At 40.1% G+C, this 20258-nt stretch overlaps 1 protein-coding gene across 18 annotated transcripts in view; it reads left to right on the top strand.

Annotated features, from left to right (window-relative positions):
- The window catches only part of cep162 (centrosomal protein 162), a 31222-nt gene extending 11103 nt beyond the window's left edge, over positions 1-20119 (top strand). Inside the window, exons 4-29 of one of the 18 annotated variants that reach the window (XM_055023166.1) lie at positions 921-980; positions 1190-1435; positions 2575-2752; positions 3086-3147; positions 3214-3284; positions 4483-4513; positions 5144-5335; positions 5979-6057; positions 6530-6707; positions 6810-7002; positions 7093-7208; positions 7399-7524; positions 7902-8030; positions 11257-11369; positions 11467-11566; positions 12234-12360; positions 12518-12684; positions 13468-13539; positions 13626-13865; positions 14112-14327; positions 14684-14978; positions 16601-16733; positions 17340-17481; positions 17553-17651; positions 18827-18961; positions 19220-20119. In XM_055023166.1, the coding sequence (XP_054879141.1) occupies positions 921-980; positions 1190-1435; positions 2575-2752; positions 3086-3147; positions 3214-3284; positions 4483-4513; positions 5144-5335; positions 5979-6057; positions 6530-6707; positions 6810-7002; positions 7093-7208; positions 7399-7524; positions 7902-8030; positions 11257-11369; positions 11467-11566; positions 12234-12360; positions 12518-12684; positions 13468-13539; positions 13626-13865; positions 14112-14327; positions 14684-14978; positions 16601-16733; positions 17340-17481; positions 17553-17651; positions 18827-18961; positions 19220-19423 (3704 nt within the window). In that variant the 3' untranslated portion in view covers positions 19424-20119. Of the gene's footprint in view, positions 1-920; positions 981-1189; positions 1436-2574; positions 3285-4482; positions 4514-5143; positions 5336-5978; positions 6058-6529; positions 6738-6809; positions 7003-7092; positions 7209-7398; positions 7525-7901; positions 8031-11256; positions 11370-11466; positions 11567-12233; positions 12361-12517; positions 12685-13467; positions 13540-13625; positions 13866-14111; positions 14328-14683; positions 14979-16600; positions 16734-17339; positions 17482-17552; positions 17652-18826; positions 18962-19219 lie in introns of those variants that run through there. The other 17 variants (XM_055023177.1, XM_055023162.1, XM_055023168.1 and 14 more) reach the window with 17 other exon arrangements.
- Positions 20120-20258: the final 139 nt, after the last annotated feature.

Genomic DNA, 20258 nt, shown 5'->3' with positions numbered 1-20258 from the left:
ACAAGGTTGAAGAAGGGACAGTGAGTTGTAGTTAACACAGTGAAACTACAGTTCTCTCCCCGCGTCCCATTATCTCATATGTAGCACCATGTGCTACTTACAACTTAAAAGAAACCAGCCAGAATTTGACTTCCTTTTACATTTCTGAGTGAAAAGTAAGAGTTTTGATTTAATTGAGGAGCAAAACACAATCTGTCAAGTTTAAACACAGATTAAACAAACAGGAAAGAAAAGAGCGATAGATTCTTTTTCACTCGCAAGGAGAACAGACAGAGATGTGCTTTCAGTTACAATCTCCTACCGTTCTGAAACCACTTTTGCCTGCTCCTCTCTTTTTATTGTTATCAGGAAGCAGAGTCTTTGTTATTAGGGATAATAACAAAGAACGCTGTAACTCTAAAGGGAGGGGAAAACACTTCATCACATAGCTACAGCGCCAATGACAATCACTAACTAAAACACAAGGTATCTTGCACTTGATAATCTCGTTCCAGACACAGGGTTAAACAGAGCAAGTTGTACATCTTCACGGTCATAGTTTTATAGCAATCTAGCAGGTCAAAGAGGCCTTGCTTCCCGCCGAGAGATAACCCTGCAGAAACCTGCTGTCACTGCTTTCCTTCAGTGAGGCCGTCTGAGAAAGGAATCAGAGTAAATCAACAATACAGAAACATCCTTAATTCTAAGATGAAATTTAACACTAAAAGCATATAAGTAAAGATACATTATAAAGATGAATGAGAATAACAAATATTTGATTCATAACATCACAATTTATTCAACACAATCTCAGTCTGAAATAATAGAGATTGGTGTAATGCATCCCATTATAAGCATTTATAGCAATGCCTGTTTGACATTGCAATAAATCAATTTACTTTTTCCTGTTTAGAATACTCTTTTTTTTTTACTTTTCATAGCAGAGTCATCCAAACAAAGTTTGATTAAAACCCAAAAGCACCTGACTGAGCACAGCAAGGGTAAGAACAACTTCACAGATTGCGGAAAAGTTAATAACATATGAATACTTTTGCAAGCCCCTGTATTGCGGTAAATTCAGGTTTACTGACCAATTATCAGAAAAAAAGGTTCTGTGCTGCTTAGATGACACATTCAGGCTGTTGGATGACCTTCAGGCAGCACAAAAATTCTCTACCCTTTTTTCTTTCTTTCTTCATGCTGCCTATAGCAGTCAGGAGTGATTCCCATCAAAAGCCTGTTATCAAACCTCGCAGCAAGACTCCTGATTCACACATCAAATCTGACAAGATTCCTACAGCAAAGACTTTTGATGTTTCCCAAAGAACTTCATCAGAAAGTCAAAGATGTCCCACTCATGAAACCCATCAGAAAGTCCCAGAGAGGTGTCCTGATGAAGCCAAGGGCATTCCATCTGCTAACAATGATGGTGCACTCCCCCTTAGAGGCATTGACGGTAATCTCACTCCAAATCTCAAACTGCCTTGTTTTCAGGAATAGTCTATTATCTCTAAAGACAATCTTACCTTGTGTTTATATCCTTTATATTCTTTTTGTTCTCACCTGTCTTTAGTTGATGTGTTCTATGCCTTTGTATCTGTCAGTAATTGGCTAAAGTACCTTTAACACTGAGCAGGTGTTTGTGGCATTTTGCACAAATATGTAGTATTTTATTTTTTACATTTGTTGTAGATTTATTCTTGAAAATCAGAGTAAATGTTTCCTCATCTAGGACATCACATTAGGTGTCTATGTGGATTACTGTAAACAATTACCTGCTAAGCCCTGAATTCAATCAGAGATGGATTGAATTATTTAATGTCGCTGGAGTTAGATAAACATTGTTAAAGAAAAGGGGCATTAGAAAGTTCGTAAAATGTTCCCTGCATGGCAGATAGCAATTACTAATTCTTAATTTCCAGCTTTTCCAAGATCTGGAAAGTCTTTTAGAAAGTCTTTGAGGGACTCCCAGCCTATTCAAAAGGCAGATGACACTAGATGTTCTGGAATGGGCGACACCACAGGCAAGACTGCACACAGTGTTGCTGTCTTTTTAAACAGACCTCTTTTTAAACAGACTTCTTCACATTCAATAACTGCCAAGTGCATTGAGTTATTGAATGGGAAGAAATACATCATGGTGAGGAAGCATGTGGGGACAATAGGAAAGGAAGAACTGCTTTTTAATAAAAAGAAGCCTCCAATAGAATCCAGCTCGCAGTCGGTCAGGGAGGAGCTATAAGGCAATTTAAAGTTGCCTTATAGCCTTGTACAATGACAAACATTACTCACAAATGGAAAGCAACTCCCCTGTAACTCCAGTCCTCCCATCCCAGCAGTTCCCCTTAAGGTGTCAAAGAAACTAATCAAGCAAAAACTAGATTACACACTCTGATGGTGTCAAGGAGCTTTATGTTAAACTTTGAACATGTATGACTTGTCTGAAATCATTGTCAGGAAAGAGGCATTGGTTCATCTGATAAAGAATCAACGGTCTAGTTAGAAACTAGTTGGTGGGAAACTAAAATGAACTGCAATAATATTGGAATGTAGAATGGCTCAGACTTCCTTCTGATGATTTTTGTTTTTGTGCAGAATCATCGAAGACACGAGGAGGGAACATGAGTGCTATGGGACTGGACACTCTAGAGGAAGAGGAGGAGAAAGCCAGGTTCTTTGCACAGATAGAGGCAGGAGGTTCTTCAGTCATAGATTATTCCAAGCTGAACAGAGAGTTGGATTCAAGCCGTTCTACCTTTGGCACTGAACTTGGGTATGGAAGCAGCTAAGGGTGTTGATTCGTCTTTGAAAAAAATCTTGTAAACATTCTCCAGATACAATGCACTGTAATTTAAACAGATTTCCCTGTGTGGGAGGTACTGTATGTTCTGCTGTTCTGCTGTGCAGGGAACATAGGGGAACATACCTCCCCATAGAGGATTTGACAGAAATCAAATGACAAACCTCTGTCATTTGACTGTTCTAACATTACTTTTCGGCACCAACTTTTGATCTTTGGAGATGATGACAAAGCCATCTGTGTGACGATGATTCCTTGGTTCCTGGAGTGTGAGTTGATGAAATCAATGAAATAGTTTCCTTGTAGGAAAGAGGATGAGCCAGCAGCGGAGCCTTCTGCTTCAGCAAAATCTGTGGGAGAGTCTTCAGGTAGGAATTCTGAGGAACAACCCTGTTTGAGTCTCTCTGGGTTTCCTCATCTCTCTTTTCTCTCAGCCCACTCTGGCTCCTCACAATACAGTGAAGATTTTGAAGATGAGGATGGCATAAAAGAGTTGCAAGCGAAGGTTTGAAAATTCACTGTCTAGCTATTTTATCTTCTTTCTTAGTTAACATTCATCTAAGATGCATTATGCATGGCTGTAACTATAAATCCCCTTTTAGATTTTTTATTATGAAATGTTAATGAGATCACTTTTTCTATTTACTCTCTGTTGTTAAGATCAAAATTATCTTAAATGGATAATAGCAGCTAAGCTAAAGCATTTCACACACAGTTTTCATCATTGTTAGTGTATGATGAGTGAAGTGTGACCATAATATGTTGTATAATTTGGAACATGTCTATATGTCTAGTACTAGGGATGGTCTTATCTGGATGCTTTCTTTCCAATGAACTAGCAGGCACTTTTTTGATACACAGGTACAGTCGATAGCACTTGAATACTTGCTTCACAGTCCAAGATGTGATCACCACTATGTTTTCTAGTTAATTATGTGAGGGCAGAATCCAAGAGAAAAACAAACTCTTTTTCTTCGGAAACTAATTGTTTTGCTTTGATTATTGTAGTATTTCCGTACAAATATTTCAGATCAGTGGTGAAATATCACCTAATCAGGGTGTCATTTTACAGACACACTGCTTAGGTGTATCTGTCAAATGACTGACAGACAAGGAATTGCAGTAGCCAATACAGTGTTGCTTTCACTGTGGTTGTGTTTCATGCAAACATTTCAACAAATAAAAGTGTACTGTCTAAAATAGTTGTGCAAGTTATGCACATGAATACATAAGCTTTAATAGAGCCAAGTGATGGAGACCAAAACATTTCACAACTTTTTTCTCTTTTTACATAATTCTCTAGATATAGTTGAGCTCAATGGTATCTGCATGAACAGAAACTGAAAGAAGACGTAAAATAAAATCACATTAACTGAATTAGTAATTGGTTTCCACTACTTGTTGAAATTCCTTCTAATACTGGCCTGGTACACTGTGTGTATTGTCTGCCTTATTGAATAAAAAAAGTCTACCTTGATCATTGCTTTTTTTTTTTTTTTTTTTTTTTTTTGCTAGGTTAGATATTGTCAATGTCTTATTGACCAGCAATTGGCTGGAATTGTTAAAATTCTGTCACGAACATAATTACAGAAAGTCAGCTGCATGTCTTGCTGAAATAATCACAGCACACTAATAAGTAGGTTTATTACTTCTGCATTTCTTTTAATTTGTTTGAGTAATCAACATTTGTTTCTCTTTCACAGAACTCTAAATTGTCCCCAGATCTTGCAAGAGGTAGGGGAATGAATGTTTCACTGCTTAGGTGTGACTGTCAAATGTTCAACAGCTGGCCCATTTCCAGGACCTTTTTACCAGTTATATATGACATATATTTATATGTCAGATAAAACTAGAGCAGAATGCTTCCAAGTATGGTCAATCTTTGGAGCTAGGGTGTGTAGCTCAATGCAGAAAAACGTTGTGTTGAGTCAAACTGGTCTCAACCTGGTACTGAAACTTTTCTTTGTTAAAAACCACCGAACACATAATCCAGCAAATCGTTGCATTACGTCCCAGAAATGTTGGTTAGAAATGTTATAAATGTTGGAGAAATACATTTCTCTCAGTATTTCTCTATAACTGAGAAACAGTTGTTATGAAAATGCTGCATATATCTAACATGATTTTCAAGATATTTGATGCCCTGAAATTGAGCATCTGTCTCTTGAAGAAGTCCCTGCTCATTCTGACGCACTGGCTTCAGCACATCATCACATTACATCTCATTATACTATTAATAGCCTTTTCTGTGGAAGAGTGCACTGAGAAGTAGTTCCAATGATTTAACATCAACATAAAGTCAAGTCTTAAAATGGAGAAAATGCTTTTCCAGATTTTCTCCATCTAAATGTGCTTTCTGTGCAGCCCAGTTGTATGCACAGAGTGGAGGGTCAGAGGTGGAGTCTGTTCAGGAAGCTTACAGACAGATTCACTCTGTGGAGGGCTGCGATAGTCACCACTGTCTCCCTCTAGAGGATGAAGGGAAGACCGGCATGCCAGTATCTTCATCGTCTCTTTCTCAGCAGTCTCTGCAGCCTTTTTCTACCAATTGCTCAGGTCAGACACCACTTCTCACATCAACTTTCAACTGTTTTTTTTTTCCTTTTTTTTTTTTTAAATCATAGACAGTTTAAGCCAATATATTGCATGCCTGTAGCTCAGGATGTGGGATTGTCATTTTTGCACCAAAATGATTCTCCTTAGATCCCATGTTAAAGTATTTTAGTACTTTTTGCCTCAGTCAGGGTTTCTAACAGAATATCTTGAAAACTATGATTAACTTCTTGCTCAGTGGAGGTTGCATTTCAATTTTTTTGAATTTACATTTTAGTTCTTGGTCAGATGTTTCCCATAATACATCATGCACATGATTCTATAAGCTATTAAATTAGTTTTAATTAGTTTGGGAGCAAATGGAAAACATCTTCTGATATCCGCTTTGTGTGCTGAGATTGTTCCACATTCCCCTAATAGATTCTGAGTCGACTTTTTGAAATTTGTTCCACTTTTGAGTTGCAATTTTACAATTAAGTTGTCTAATCTAAAATTTTTGTCTCGGGCTTTCTGCAGTAAAATAAGAATGCACATGTTTTTGATTAGCATTTTACACAGCGGTCGTCAAAATCTGATTCTCTTGATTAAGGAGATAGTTAGAAATGGCCAGGTTGAGTCCTGTGATGTCTCTGTTTGAATGTTTCAGACTTACCCACAGCAGAGGAGCTGATTAGGCCCATACGAGCAGAAGACCACTCCAAAGGCTTTACTCTGCAGCCTGTCAGGTTAGATCCATGGACTTCTATATCCAAACATTAAACAGTTATCACACTATACAAACTGGAGTTTGCATCTGCGAGTTGTCATGAACAACTCGCAGATGGATTATAAAGCATAATATAGTCTCATTATTACTGATGTCGACTAAGAAAGAAAGAACAGTCAGTGTCACAATTGATTGATTATTGAACTGGATAAACCATCTTAGGCGTAGCTAAGATTGTTTAATACGTTTATTAATCAATCTTAAAGGAGTTTATAATGTCATTTACAACCAATAAAGGAGATTTGATACACATGCATCAGGTTTTTTCCCTTGATTTCATGAAACAATCAATTAATATTTATAGAAGTGGCAGCATATACCCACACTAATTACCAACTGGAAAGTATGAAGCAGCTGTCTAGGAACCATGTATACTGTACTTTTATCTAATCAGCGATGATGGCCATTTCTATCTGATGAACTGATTTCAGTCAGGAACTGAGGACATTCCCACGTGTGACTCCATCAGCGATGGACCTGGAGCAACCTGGACAGAGCCACTACAGAATTACAGAACACCCCGACCATGACCTGACCTCCAGTATCAGGAAGGAAGTGGAAAGACTGATGCAGGAACAGAATAAACATTTTCCCCAAACTCTGTCACTGGTTGGCAACGCAAAAAAAACAAAAAAACATGCCAAACCCTGAAAAGCAGACACGTGCACGCTCCTTTTGAAATTCAATTGCTTTATACATCCCCCTTCACAGACATCCCAGGGCTCCTCTGTGTTCCGTTCCTGCATGCTGTCTGAAAGGAAGCTTCTTCTTGCTCCGTCCAGAGGCAGGTTTGGGGACAGCAAGGCCGCTGGGAAGATGAGCAAAGCTTCTCCCACACCCAAAGCCCCCCCTACAACAAACAAATCTACAAAAAAACAAGAACAAGACAGTGATGGTGCTGCAGGTCGCTGTTGTCCCTGAACATCTCAACGATACATTTGCTTTATAATGATACTGTTGGCTGTATCTGTGAACATATGGTGTGTTTGGCCAGCAGAGACAAGTGTGAGGGTAAGCAGTGAGCCAGTGGCGTCCGTTCAGTCCACCAGCAATCTCCATCATGCTGTGCCTCAGGACTGCAGCTGTACACAAGCCCCTCCTCAGATCGCAGTAAGACAACAATTCACCACAATGAATATCATGTATTCTATGTATTCACCTGCACTCATCAGTACAGTTAGGCCATGTTGTGTACATGACACAGAATCAGTCAGTCTGGGCTGGATCTGCTGGTTACCTAAGGTTTATGTTGCCTGTGTTGAGTTTGTTCAGTTAGTGTTCTGACTTCCAAACAATCCAGGACAGTTCTGTGATTGAGGCATTAAGAGCACAGCTGGCCCACAAGGAAAACGAGCTGAAGATGATGAAGGATGATGTTGAGGAGGCCAACTCACTAAGACAACAGAACTACCTGCTGCAGAGCAAGGTGCAAAACACACTTCACATTAGAATACATAGTTTCTAGCAGAAACTATGTATTCACCTGCACTCACCAGCTGATATTTACTCACATAAATACCAGTTTACATGGCATAATCTGTTCATTCAACCAGAGTGGCTCCTTCTGGTTGTTGGTTGGCTAACCAACACGCACGAACACACGCACGGACGCACACACACAACACTGGATCTGGGTTATAATGGCAGTGTTAGCAGTCGTTTTGCAGTTGAAAGCATTCAGCTAGCTTCAGCATGGAAACCAGTTTCCAAACACACAGAGTGATGAACATAGTCAGGACTGTTGTGATATTCAGTGCCCATTTATTCCCACGCATTTGTGAATGTTTGCTTTGTTCCACTCAGCTGCGCAGTACAGAGGAAGCCAGTCAGAGATGGCGACTGGAGGCTGCAAATCCTGCCACTGAGGACAAAATCCAGCTAATAGAGAAAGAAATGAAGGAGCAGGAGATACTCATCAAAGGTTATCAGCAGGTCTGTCCCTAACCATTCCTCCTGAACATATCCTAATGTCTGTTGTTAACCTGAGCTTGATTCGCATTTAATTCCCTCTCTTCATACAGAGAGGGAATTAACTACTCTTCTATCTCTGTGTTGTGTAGACCAAAAAAGGTTTTAAGAACACAATTAGTCTGCAGTCTGAACACACATGTAACATTTAATCTAGTTTTTATATCATTGACATGAGACATGCATTATAATTCTGCACCAGAAGTAGACATAATGATCCAGGCATATACAATTCATTTAATGAAATGATAAAAGAAGTCTATCACTGAAGCACATCACATTCCCACCACTCATGGTCCACTCTTGAATTTCAGAAATTGTAGATTTTCAAACCTGAAAAAATTTCATCTACAGACGTCCACTCTACAGACGCTGCAGTTAATACTCCGAGGCTTTTGCTGTTACAGTGAGAAAAATAAGTATTTGAACACCCTGCGACTTTCAAGTTCTTCCACTTAGAAATCATAAAAAAAAAAAAAATCAAATGTTCATTCAACCAGAGTGGCAAGCGTGGACCTAAGAGGAGAAGCGAGCAGCACAGACGCTGGTGTGGCACTTGCTACGGCACTGGGAATGAGAGAAGGAGTCGCAGAATGTACAAGACAAGTCGGTAGAGAGAGCGGTGTTTTGGGGTCTGAAATGTTCATCTTCGGACATAATCTATAATCGAGAGACATAATCTAAAAAAAAAAAAAAAGAATCCGGAAATCACAATGTATGATTTTTTTAAAGAATTTATTTCTATGTTACTGCTGCAAATAAGTATTTGAACACTTGCCAATCAGCAAAAATTCTGGACTTCAAAGACCTAAAAAGTCTTCTCTTTGCTTATTTGCTTATTATTCTAAATTAGAAGCACCTGTTTAGGTTGTTAGCTGCATAAAGACTCCTGTCCACTCCACATAATAAATAGTTGCACAAGTCTGAATTTTTCAGTGCAGGACACCCATACTGGTAGGATTCACACATCAAATCTGTCAGCATCCACCTGCAGAACACTCAGACACTGCCGTAAGAGGAGAACTCAAAATGAAGCTGACAAATGCCAACATGGCAAGACAGAAGAGCTGTCCAAAGACACAAGATTGAAGATCGCCACAAGGCTGGAAAGGGCTACAGGCTGTTGTTGCGCAACATTGGCTCGAAGCTGCCTGAAGGATCCAACCAAAGGTTCCTCTCCTGCAAACTTTGCTTTAATTATACTTCTTTTTTTCTATTTAATCATAAGAAAGCATAGTCAGACAGAGAGAGATGAAACAGGAAGAGAAGATTTTCTGAAAAAAGAGGAAATAAGTTTCCAGCCTGCAGATTTATAAAAATAGTTGAGACTATTCTTTATTTCACAGCAAGAAAGTCTTAAAGAATTAAATATAAACATTTTTAGTAATTGGATAAGATTTAAAGTAAAATACTTATATTAATTTTTTTTACTTGCAATAATATACTTATATTTACACTTGTAGGAACACTTACAAGAACCAAGTAACTGTAACTATGGTATCAAATAATTATAATAATAGATTATTCTTGGTTTCTTTTCATAAAACATCTGTAATAACTCACATTAAGATTATAATAAGAATAACTAATAAGTTATGGTTATAATAATATTATAAATGCATGCTAAATTAAAGAAACTAAAAAAGGGTTATGAATGTGATTTTGACATTGAACGTGTAAATGCTGTAATTGCAGTTAAAGATCACCGATGTGTTGGAGGTAAATGGTAGGTTAGGGGAAAAAAGGAACTATCAGGAGGGCAGAGATGATGTTCTACCAACAGATTGTTGAACAACTTTGACTTTTCAAAGAAAAGGTTGTGCAGGCAATGGACGTAGGGGAACTGTAGAACAGACACCAGGGCATAATGTCTCTAAGACAGTGATGGATATGAGATCATCTGTCCAAGCAGATAGCCAATGAAACAGGCACAGCAACAGTGCTAGCCAATCCAAATGCACCAAAAGGGTTGATGAAATCTATGGAAAGTCAGTCCTGAACTACATGGGAGGAACTGGTCAATGACCTGAAGAGAGCTGGCACCACTGTTTTCAAGGTTACTGTGGGTAATACACTAAGATGTCATGGTTTAAAATCATGCATGGCAAGGAAAGTTCCCCTGCTTAAATCAGCAAACGTCTAGGCCCGTCTTAAGTTTGTCCATGACAAAGTATGTTACAATAATCAATAATCAAATTAAAACAAGTTAAATATTTTCCATTGGCATGATGTATTTCTTTCTCTCTTTCTACCAAAAACAGGATGATTTCATAATTAATTTTCTTGTGTTCTTGTAGTCTTTTGTCATTACCATTATATCAGTTGAAAACGGTCTCAAAACAACAATATTATCGTTTATTGCAAAAACCTAATAGGTCAAAACCTAATACAAACACAATAACACATTTTCATTCAGTAAAATTTGTTATTGTGACATGACCATTTGGGTGATTGAGAGGAGCCATAGGAGAAAGTTATGTGGAGAAAGTTAAGTTATGTGTGAGATCAAAATAGAACTTTTTTGATCTTAAGGTGCATGTACACCAAAAGCGTTTTGAGCGTCAGGCGCGTCTGGTTTACATTCAGTGTAAATGGAGGTGCAATTGTGGTGCGTTTCGAGTGTCTAGCCAAATTTGAACAGTGTGGAGCGTTTTGAGTATTTGAAACATGAAGAGCATTCAACAGAAAACAATGAATAGAGTTGATGCGTCTGATGCATCCTTGACATCAGACGTTTTGCACATAGGCGTTGAACGTGCAAAACTAGGTGTAGAACAAAATTTCAAGCGTCTGGATTCAAAGTGCACATGCATCGAACTTAAAGCGTTGGACGCATTTTTGACGCGTCTGACACTTTTGGTATCAACGCACCATTAATTACACTCTCTGTTTGGAGGATGAAGAAAAACACTATTCCTACTGTAAAGCATGGGAGTGGAAGCATCATGCTTTGGGGGTGTTTTTTTGCACATGTGACAGGACGAGTGCACTGTATTAAGGAGTGGATGATTGGGGCCACGTATTGCAAGAATTTGGTGAACAACCTCCTTCCCTCAGTAAGAACATTGAGGATGGATTGTTGCTGGATCTTCCAGTATGACAATGACCTGAACCACACAGTCAGGATATGTGCTTCAGAGTGACTACGAAAGTTCTGGCAGTGTGCAGTAACACTGAATGTGTCTTACAGGAGAATGAGAAGCTCTATGTAGAGATGAAGGCTGAGCAGAGCAGGAGTAAAGCCAATCAGGACGCCATGTTTAATGAGAACCAGGGGCTGCTCAGCCAGCTGGTTGACACCAGGTAACTGTTTGCTCAACAGAGCAGTTAGCTGAAAGAGCTTTTATTTTTGTCAAATGTTTTTTCTCACAAAAATGTTTGTGATTCCCATCTTCATCAGGGAGCAGCTGAGAAGAAGCTCCAGGCCTGTGTGCAACGTGTGCACAATGGATCACACTAAACACATCTCTGATTTGTTGGCTCAAATCAACACCTACCAGGTCTTTAACTTTGTTTTTAAAGTGATTGTATGGTGCATTTTATGGTTCATTATAATCCGCTGGAAGTTGCTGCGCTACCATAGCAACTGGATGGAAAAATGGCACCGTTTCATGAAACGAAAGCACCAAGGCTGACCTCCTTGGAAATGTTCCATTTTCATTTCTTCTGCTAGCGTTACTGCTTTTAGTCGAATGGTGACCGTCGAAACGCTTCTCCCGCTCGAGTCTTTCCTCGCCTTATGTCTGTGGAAACTCAGCTGCGTCTTCTTGACCTGTCAGAGCTCATTTTCCAGCTTCCTCCACTTGTGACCCATTGATTCATTAATCTTAAATTCTTTCGCAGCTGCTCGATTTCCATGTTTCTCTGCGTAGCTGATGGACTTCAGTTTAAACTGTGATTCATAAGCGTGTCTCTGCCATTTTCAGGGTTGTTAAAACAACGATGTTCTGCATAATGCGCATACCCGTTCTTTTATATGCAATCAACGCCCACACCTCCCCCGTTCTCATGATGTTCTCTATGAACACCATGTCCGCCTTACAACAACACACAGGCGCACCACACATTTCGAAGGAAGTCTAAGACTTTTATGTGCACCCTATAGTCGTGAAAATACGGTATAATGTGTGTGTGTGCGTGTGTGTGTGCTCGTGTGCATGTGTGCAGCAGAACGAGGCCAGGCTGTGTGAGGAGAACAGGAGGCTGGAGCAGGAGAAGCAGTCCCTACAAGTGGAGCTGCAACTGATGAAACAGGAGCAGGAGCTGGCCAAAGCGCAGGCCTTCTCCACCTCAGGTCATAGCAGCTCATGGCTGAACTTTGTACTAACATGGCTCCATTCTTCAGTCCTAAACTTGTTAACATGATGAACATCTGCATCACCTGATTCAAACCCTGGGTCTCTTGGAGCTGAGAGTCCTTCCAGACAGACTGCTGGCTTGATGTGTTTCAGGGGGAGATGAGATGTCTGAGCTGCAGGGCCTGCAGCAGGAGCACAGGGAGGAGGTGGCAGCTCTCAAGAACAAGCTGCAGTGGTTTGAAGAGAACCAGGAGGTGCTGGACAGAGATGCTGGCCGGCTAAAAGCAGCAACAGCTGAGATACTCCAACTCAAAGAACAGGTGGGGATTCTCCCTCATTCTGCGTGTTTATGAAATGAAGACCAAACTGTGGAAGGAATTTTGTCTTTAATTTGAGAACAGCAAATGTAAGGTTCCGTGGAGATAAAAAGGTGTTTGTCTCTGAGCTGAGTCTCATATGGATTTTTTCCCTGCAGATGTGACTATGTTCAAACTGTCAGGTTATGTTTTCTTATTTGGAGTGATAGTATCATCAGACATTCAGTTGAAATTGAATCCAAGTACTGTATGTATACACAAATAATACATGACTGCATGCCAATTTATTTTGGGAAATATTTTAGTTTCTCTTTGTCTTGGGTGTAATAATTAGATAAAGTCATTTTGGGGCGTGCTGTGGTGGCGCAGGGGGTTAGCACGACTCAGTCTTCGACGCGGACGTCACAGGTCCAACTCCTGGTCCTGGTCACCTTTGCCGCATGTCTTCCCCCTTCTCCTCACCCTTTTTTCTGTCTGTCTACTGTAAAAAATATGAGCAACTAGCGCCGCAAAAAACGTTTTGGAAAAAAAAAAGAAATCACTTTAATTAACTCTTTATCTTTCTCTAACATAGAAAGTTTTCTTGGATCTTTGGTTCTGTTTCTTTTTATTCCTCTCTTCTATCTACTTAAACCTCCAGTTGGTCGTGTCTGATCAGAACCTGGCCACTGAGGGACTGTTCCAATGAACCATTTAAACAAAACTAAACTGTGCTATTAGCTACAACTCAAGTAGAGTATGCAGAATGCCTTGCAGGCAGTGTCTAGTAGCTTGTTTTTGTTCCAGGTGGAAAACCTGAAGAGGGAAGTAGGCAAAAGAAGCAGTTATGTGCAGAGAATGCGGGATCTGCAGCGGCAGGTTCATCCACACCAGCCACATTTATAAGACTAGCCAACTCACCTTTATGCATCTGCTGTACAGCTCACTGCTCTTGTGCTCACCAGGTCAAAGAATTGGAGCACATCCTGCGAAGCAGCAACCCAAACTCGCTACCAGCCCTCATCTATGCTGCAGCCACGGCCACTGGCGGGGAGAAGGCCACCTCCAGCGGGTTGTACCACCCCAGCACAGTCAATGTTCTGCAGGAGCGAAGGATTCAGCAGCTGGAGTCTGAGCTGGAAAGTCACAATGAAGAGGCCAAGCGAACCCTGAAGGCCATAGAGCAGCAGTTCCACCAGATCAAGGTCACAGCTGCAGCTGCAACACGAGAAAATCTATGACGCCTACCTCTGTCACTTTTAGATGCTTATGTAAAAACCTTTATTTATACAAAGGAATTATTTGGTCAAAATTCTCTTGACACTCTCATTTAAATTCATCACAACAAATAACATAAAAAATTATGTCATTAGAAAATGATTAGTATGATGCAAGAAAGTGTCAGAAAACGGACCGGCACATGCTGAGTATATGTGTGTTGTGTTCTGTAGCTACGCTACGAGCAACAGATATGTGAACTGGAGCAGCAGCTGAAACAACATCCGCCCTCAGCAGCGACCAGGGTGGCAAAGGCGAAGTCAGATGCATGGATGTCTAAATGTCAGCTTCTGGAAGAGGAGCTGCGGCGGGTCCAGGACAGACACCAGCAGAAAGACAAATTTCTGCAGGACCAGATAGAGTCTCTGCAGCAGCAGCTCAAACACAAGGTCAGCCTGAATGACTGAAGATGAAGAAAGCAGATATCTATGGTGCTTCACACTTCAGCAATAGCTCCAATGACAATGTTTATTGGTCATGCAATGTAAATAAACATAACATTTTGCCAAATGACATCATCAAAATTATCAAGCTAATATACATCCAAATTGTGAATGATATACTTTATTTACTTTAGTTATAGAGATCTCATATGAAGTCTATTATAAAATCATATAATAGATCTATTATACATTTTTGGTTCTGGATTCAGACCAGACCAGAACTAGACGACCTGAAAGGTCTGGGGTCTTTAATGTATTGTACTTCTAATCCCTTCAATGATTGATAAACTAACTTCTTCCAGGCACAACAGAGTCCAGGGCGACACCAGCGCCAAGCTGAGGCGGCTTTTGGAGGCCGGATCGAGTGGCTGAACCAGGAGCTGGCCGGGAGCCGCACCATTCAGGAGCCGAGCTGGACCGTAGAGAGGCTGCAGAGGGAGCCCAGAACCATGCTGTCTATGCCCTGCCAGCGATCAGAGAGCTATTCAGCAGAGAGCAGAGCGCAGGAATCTGCTGCTGCAGCAGATAGCAGCTCACAAGCAGGAAGGTTTCCTGCAGCTCAGTATGAGAAGACCTACCAGCCCTCTGTGTTCACAGGTCTGACTCTGCTCTACATCACTTAATATAGTCATACTGGTCATACTACATGCCAAACTAGTCCCCCTGTGATGTCCCCCCACCCTCCGCTCCCCTCCTTCTTTGCCCCCCTGCCATCCCTTGTACGCTCTTCAGAACATACTCATAATCTCCTTGCTCAGACTATAGCAGCGGATGACAAAAGGTTTGCGGTATTCTCAAATCCAAAACTTGCCAGCACTCTTACAGCCATAATCATCCACTCCTGTGAGTTGTGAAGTTCTGCTGCAGAAACATATCCAGTTTTGACACGTTCTGACAATGTGGCTCTCCGTTGGTAAGAAAAAGTCCTGTAAAGATCATTACGCATGATCATTACACAGAGCCTGACTTTGACACATTAAAGACGCATATATTGCACGTGGTTATGAATGCAGCTTGTAGATTCATGTCAAAATAAACCCCAAATGCCTTATATAAAGTCACATCGGTGGCTTTAGATTTAGTTGAAAAGTCAGAAATATTCTGACTTTTACAGGTCAGAAAAAGAGTACAGGTATGTCAAAACGAGCTCAAGTCGCTCTTATTGGCTCACAAAAAGCCATTTCATAACATTATTGGTCGAATTTGAAAGATCTAAGAAACGTTTCTAGTGGTCATCAAAGGTCAAATCAGACAAAATGGGTGTCAATCAACTCGACCCCATGTGTGCTAGTTTGTGCAGGTTTGTACAGCAGAAATTTTCGTTTGTGCAGCTTTGAAGATGTTAATTAAAGTTTAAAGGTCAACCAGCCCCCCCACTTTTATGAAATCAAGCAAAATAGGTGTCAATCAATTGTTTATGGTGGTTTCTGCTGCTAGAGATATTAAAAAAAAAATTTCTAGAGGTCATCAAAGGTCAGTGAATATCATGCTGAAGTTCAGCAACTATTAAACTATTAAATTAAACTACTCCTATGACCAGGAATATTCTAATTTTGATGAAATTCACTTGGCACTAGGTCTTATTTTCCACACTTCCCACAACTTTCATGATGATCAGTGACCTGTATTTTAGTTTCTGATCACCAGATGGCCCTATTGGACAAACTGTACTGTTGAAATACAAAAGGTAGGACTGGAGCAAAACATCTAGTCTGCTGTTTTCATTTCAATTTCATGATCGACCGTCATCATCAACACTTATTTTCACGACTTCAAATCAGTGACCTTTGATGAAACATCTAGAAACATTTTTCTTAATATCTTTAGAATATAGGAGCACAAACGGAAATTTTTGCTGCACCAATATAGCCAAGTTGATTGACACCTATTTTGTTTGATTTTTTTGAAAGGGGGAGGGGCTGGTTGACCTTTTGACCTTTAGACTTTAATTAATATCTTCAAAGCCAAAGCAGCACAAACAAAAAATTTTGCTGCCCAAACCAGCGCAAATTTTGTCTGATTTGAAGAAGGTGGGGGGCCAACTTCACTCAGAAGTCTCTGGCAGTCAACGGGCGAGAGGCAGGGTCATCCTGGACAAGGTTGCCAGTCCATCTCACGGCTACTTAAGCTACCTTAAGTACCTTTACTTTAATGAGGCAGTAGAGGTCATGAGCTCTACTTTTGACTTCCTGTCCGGTGGATGTCCTTCCTGCTGTTAGGAAACCATGTCTCTGAACTGCAGCAAGAGAACGAGGCTCTGAGACAGCGTGTGGAACTGCTTCAGCTGCAGAGTGAGCAGAAGAAGGAGGAACTGAAGGCCAATGCAGTTCAAGCAAAGGAGGAGCTAGGCAGGTCTGTATATCTGAATCAACTTACTGACACTACAGGGGCCTCATGCAAGAAAGAGTTCACAGTTTCACACTAAAAATTGTCTTACGGACAAATTTAGAAAAGTGTGGTGCAAAACAAAATCAGATGTATAAAGCATCCTTTATAAATTCAATTTGTGGGAAATAGAATGCAGCTGCTGGTCCGCCCTTCACATATGTAAATTAGAATAAATACCCTGAAGGCTGCCACTAGGTGAAGCAATAACCATGGCATGTTATTTGAATAACAGTTATATATTTTATTTAAAAGATGTTTTTAGGGCACATAATATTATCTCATAATTTATTATTTTAAATGATCAAAAATTTAAAATAATACATTTTAAAGGAAAAATTCCAAAATAAAGTTGTCCAAGCGTTCAGCCAGGAGTTTCAAAAAGACAACGTCCCTGAGAGTCCTTTGTGGTTATTGGGGAATATTTTAATAATATTCTATTTATAAGAATAAATAGTAAAAACAGCAAAACTGTAAAATATGGCACCGCACCTTTTTTGTGCGCATGTGCACTTTATACATGAGGCCCGAGATCACCACTGTGATTAAACACAATTGAATGGGACGTTGCAGGCTGAAAGAAGAATTTGCAGAGCAGCTCTCCTGTGTGAAGACTGAACAACTCAGGGTGCAGGAGTATCTGCAAGCCACTCATGCCATGGAGCAGTCATCCTCCAAGGTGGCAGATCTGACCAATAAGCTCAACAGCCAGGAGGTACAGCTTCACTCACCCACCAGCATAATGTTAGTTCCATTCCATTGCTTCAGCTCTCCATCTTCTGTCAGATAGCAATGAAACACCTACAGCAGCAGCTGAAGGAGCTGCAGGAATGTAAAGAGGCTCTCTCCATTTCCAGGCACAGAGAAGAAGCGATGCAGAAGCAGGTGAGCAGCTTCTACCACTCCCCTTCTCCTCAATACACCGTTTCAAAATATGGCGCCACACAGTAGCTTATTTCTTTTATTGAGGGGTTTGTGTGTTCACAGTGTTACTCATCTGATCTACATTATATTCTCAAAAGTATTTGATCACACATCCAAAATATCGGAATTAGGTGTTCGAATCACTTCCATGGCGATAGGTGTATAAAAAAAAAGCAATGAAACACAGTTGGGATGTGCACAAAGATGGACCTTGATGGACCTTTGATGGACCTTGCACAAAGCAAGGTCTGGTGTGGATGACAAGGAGTCAAAAAGCACTGATGCACAGACGAGTGCATCAGTGCTCATCTGTGGATGAGCTTGACTGGCCTGCACACCTCAAACTTTGGGATGAACTAGAATGGAGATTGAGAGCGAGATTGGCTTCTTGTATATGACCTCGCAAATGTGCTTTTGGAGGAATGGTCAAAAATCCCCGTAAACTCTCCTAAACTTTGTGGACAGTCTTCCTAGAAAAGCTGAAGCTGCACTAGCTATGAAGGGAGCCTTATGGAATGAGATGTCACTTAAGTGAGTGAAGGCAGGTGAGCCTTAACCCACCTGCCTTGAAAGTCAATGCTCTCAAGGCATATTTTTTGGCAATATAGTGTATTTCCATGTTTGCTGTATTTTTTATTTTTACATTGGCTTTCTATTTGCCAATCTTCCATTTTTATTATCTTCTATTTGCCACATTTTCGCAAATCATGAGGACATGTATCAGTGTTTGGCAGTGTTATTAGCTCAGAACTCTAATAATTATGAGAAATTTTCTTTTTCAAGACAATTATTAACTATTGTTCAACCTTACAGTCAAATATTTAATGAATAGCCTCTTTCTCTAAGCCATGTAATCTTGAATAAATAACATCAATTAAGAAATTATGATCAAATGAAGTACACAAAAATTAACTTCAAGACTTTTGACTATCTTGACTACACAGAGTCTACTATACACAACAGTTTTAGACTTGTTTTACTTCAATAAAGGTGAAAGGGCACTAGTAAACAACCTGAACCGATCTGTAATGAGGAATGATACTAACATCTTCTCCACATTAGCCTCTTACCCATGCTGCTGTGTCAACATCAGGACTTCACCTCCTTACTTACTCTAATGTTCTGCTCATGCTTAGTTAACCAGACTGCTCCAGGAACTGAAGGAAGCTAAAGAAGCTCAGAGCTCTGAGCTGAAACTTCTGTGCAGTCTGGAGAGGAAGATCATTAGCATGGAGCTCAGACATGAGCATAGACAGAAGGAGCTGCAGCAGGTACACAGCACACACATTATCTGGTAGATGCTGACTTGTTTCGCTGCTCGTGATCCAAGCTGCCAGGATCTGATGCCTGAGAGATGATGTACCAAGACCATATTGCTGTTTTGTTCCTGTCATTTCTAAAGTCAAAAGAAGGATGAATAACAGCACCTGTCAGGAAAACTCCTGACAATAGAAATTCAAACTGGATACAGAAACAGTTCCATGATTATTTAATATATACAGAGGTCTGGATGTGACCTGTCTTTGCAGGTTGTTGCCGAAACGTATCAGATGTCAACAGCTGACCTGCAGTCAGAAGTGGAGCGGTGGTGGCGCCTGGCTCGAGACAAGAGCAGAGAGCTGGATGCTTTCCGCTCAGAGCTGGAGTCCATACTGGACATTCTGAGACATCTGCAGAAATACGGAGCGGTCCTCCCTACTCTCGAACCTGGGGATCTAGCCCGTCTCCTGTAGAGTACTTACTGTAACCATGGAAACTTCACAGTGGCGTTAATGTTAGCCAGCACATAGAAGATACTGTTCTCAGATCAGTGCTTTTAACAGAGACAGGCATTTTCAAGTTTTTGCATGCAGCCTGTTGCTTTTATTTTTTCAATATTTTTTTTAAATAATTTTTCAATTATTTTATTTTACCACTTTAATTATTTTACTTTCCCAGAAGAGTATATTCAACAATGTTGATCTATCTTCAACATTATCTTTTTCTTTGTTGTTGAGATACTTTTTATACTCTGCCGAGCACAACTTGGCTGCATTGTTTACGCCACCGATCAGCTGATTGCACTCATTTTGTCTCGTTCATTGTAAACCTCCTCGCAGAAGTGCACACTACAGATCATCGTGTTAGTTGTGAAAATTTTATTTTTTTGTGCTGAAAATTGTTGAATTCAATACAGTTAAGACATATCCTTGTAATAAGTAATAGATTAATAAGTAAAAGATCTAAATGAAACTTTAAAACACTCCAATGTAGTATCAATTCCTTAGATCCCAATTTTCTACTTCTTTTGCTGAAATAAAGCAGTTTTTTACACTTTACTGTGAAACTCACCCACAACACAATAATTAATCATTGTTCTAGTCTAAAACCTTTGTTCAGTATTCTGAGGTGTTAAAAGAAAATTAACAATCATTCCATTTTTCTTCCGTCACCGTCACTTTGTGCTAACTCTATTTGAACATGCCATACTGGCATGTTTTAAATATATTGTTTTTACACGTACAAAGATAGTTACAGAAATAATTATGCAACCACAAATCTTCCTTTACAGATCAATCTGATGAGATC

Source organism: Poeciliopsis prolifica, unplaced genomic scaffold (assembly GCF_027474105.1).
Source record: "Poeciliopsis prolifica strain line A6 unplaced genomic scaffold, Auburn_PproV2 SCAFFOLD096, whole genome shotgun sequence".
NCBI classification, from domain to species: domain Eukaryota; kingdom Metazoa; phylum Chordata; class Actinopteri; order Cyprinodontiformes; family Poeciliidae; genus Poeciliopsis; species Poeciliopsis prolifica.
The sequence above is the reverse complement of the archived record's forward strand: the minus strand, read 5'-3'. Positions and strand labels throughout refer to the sequence as shown.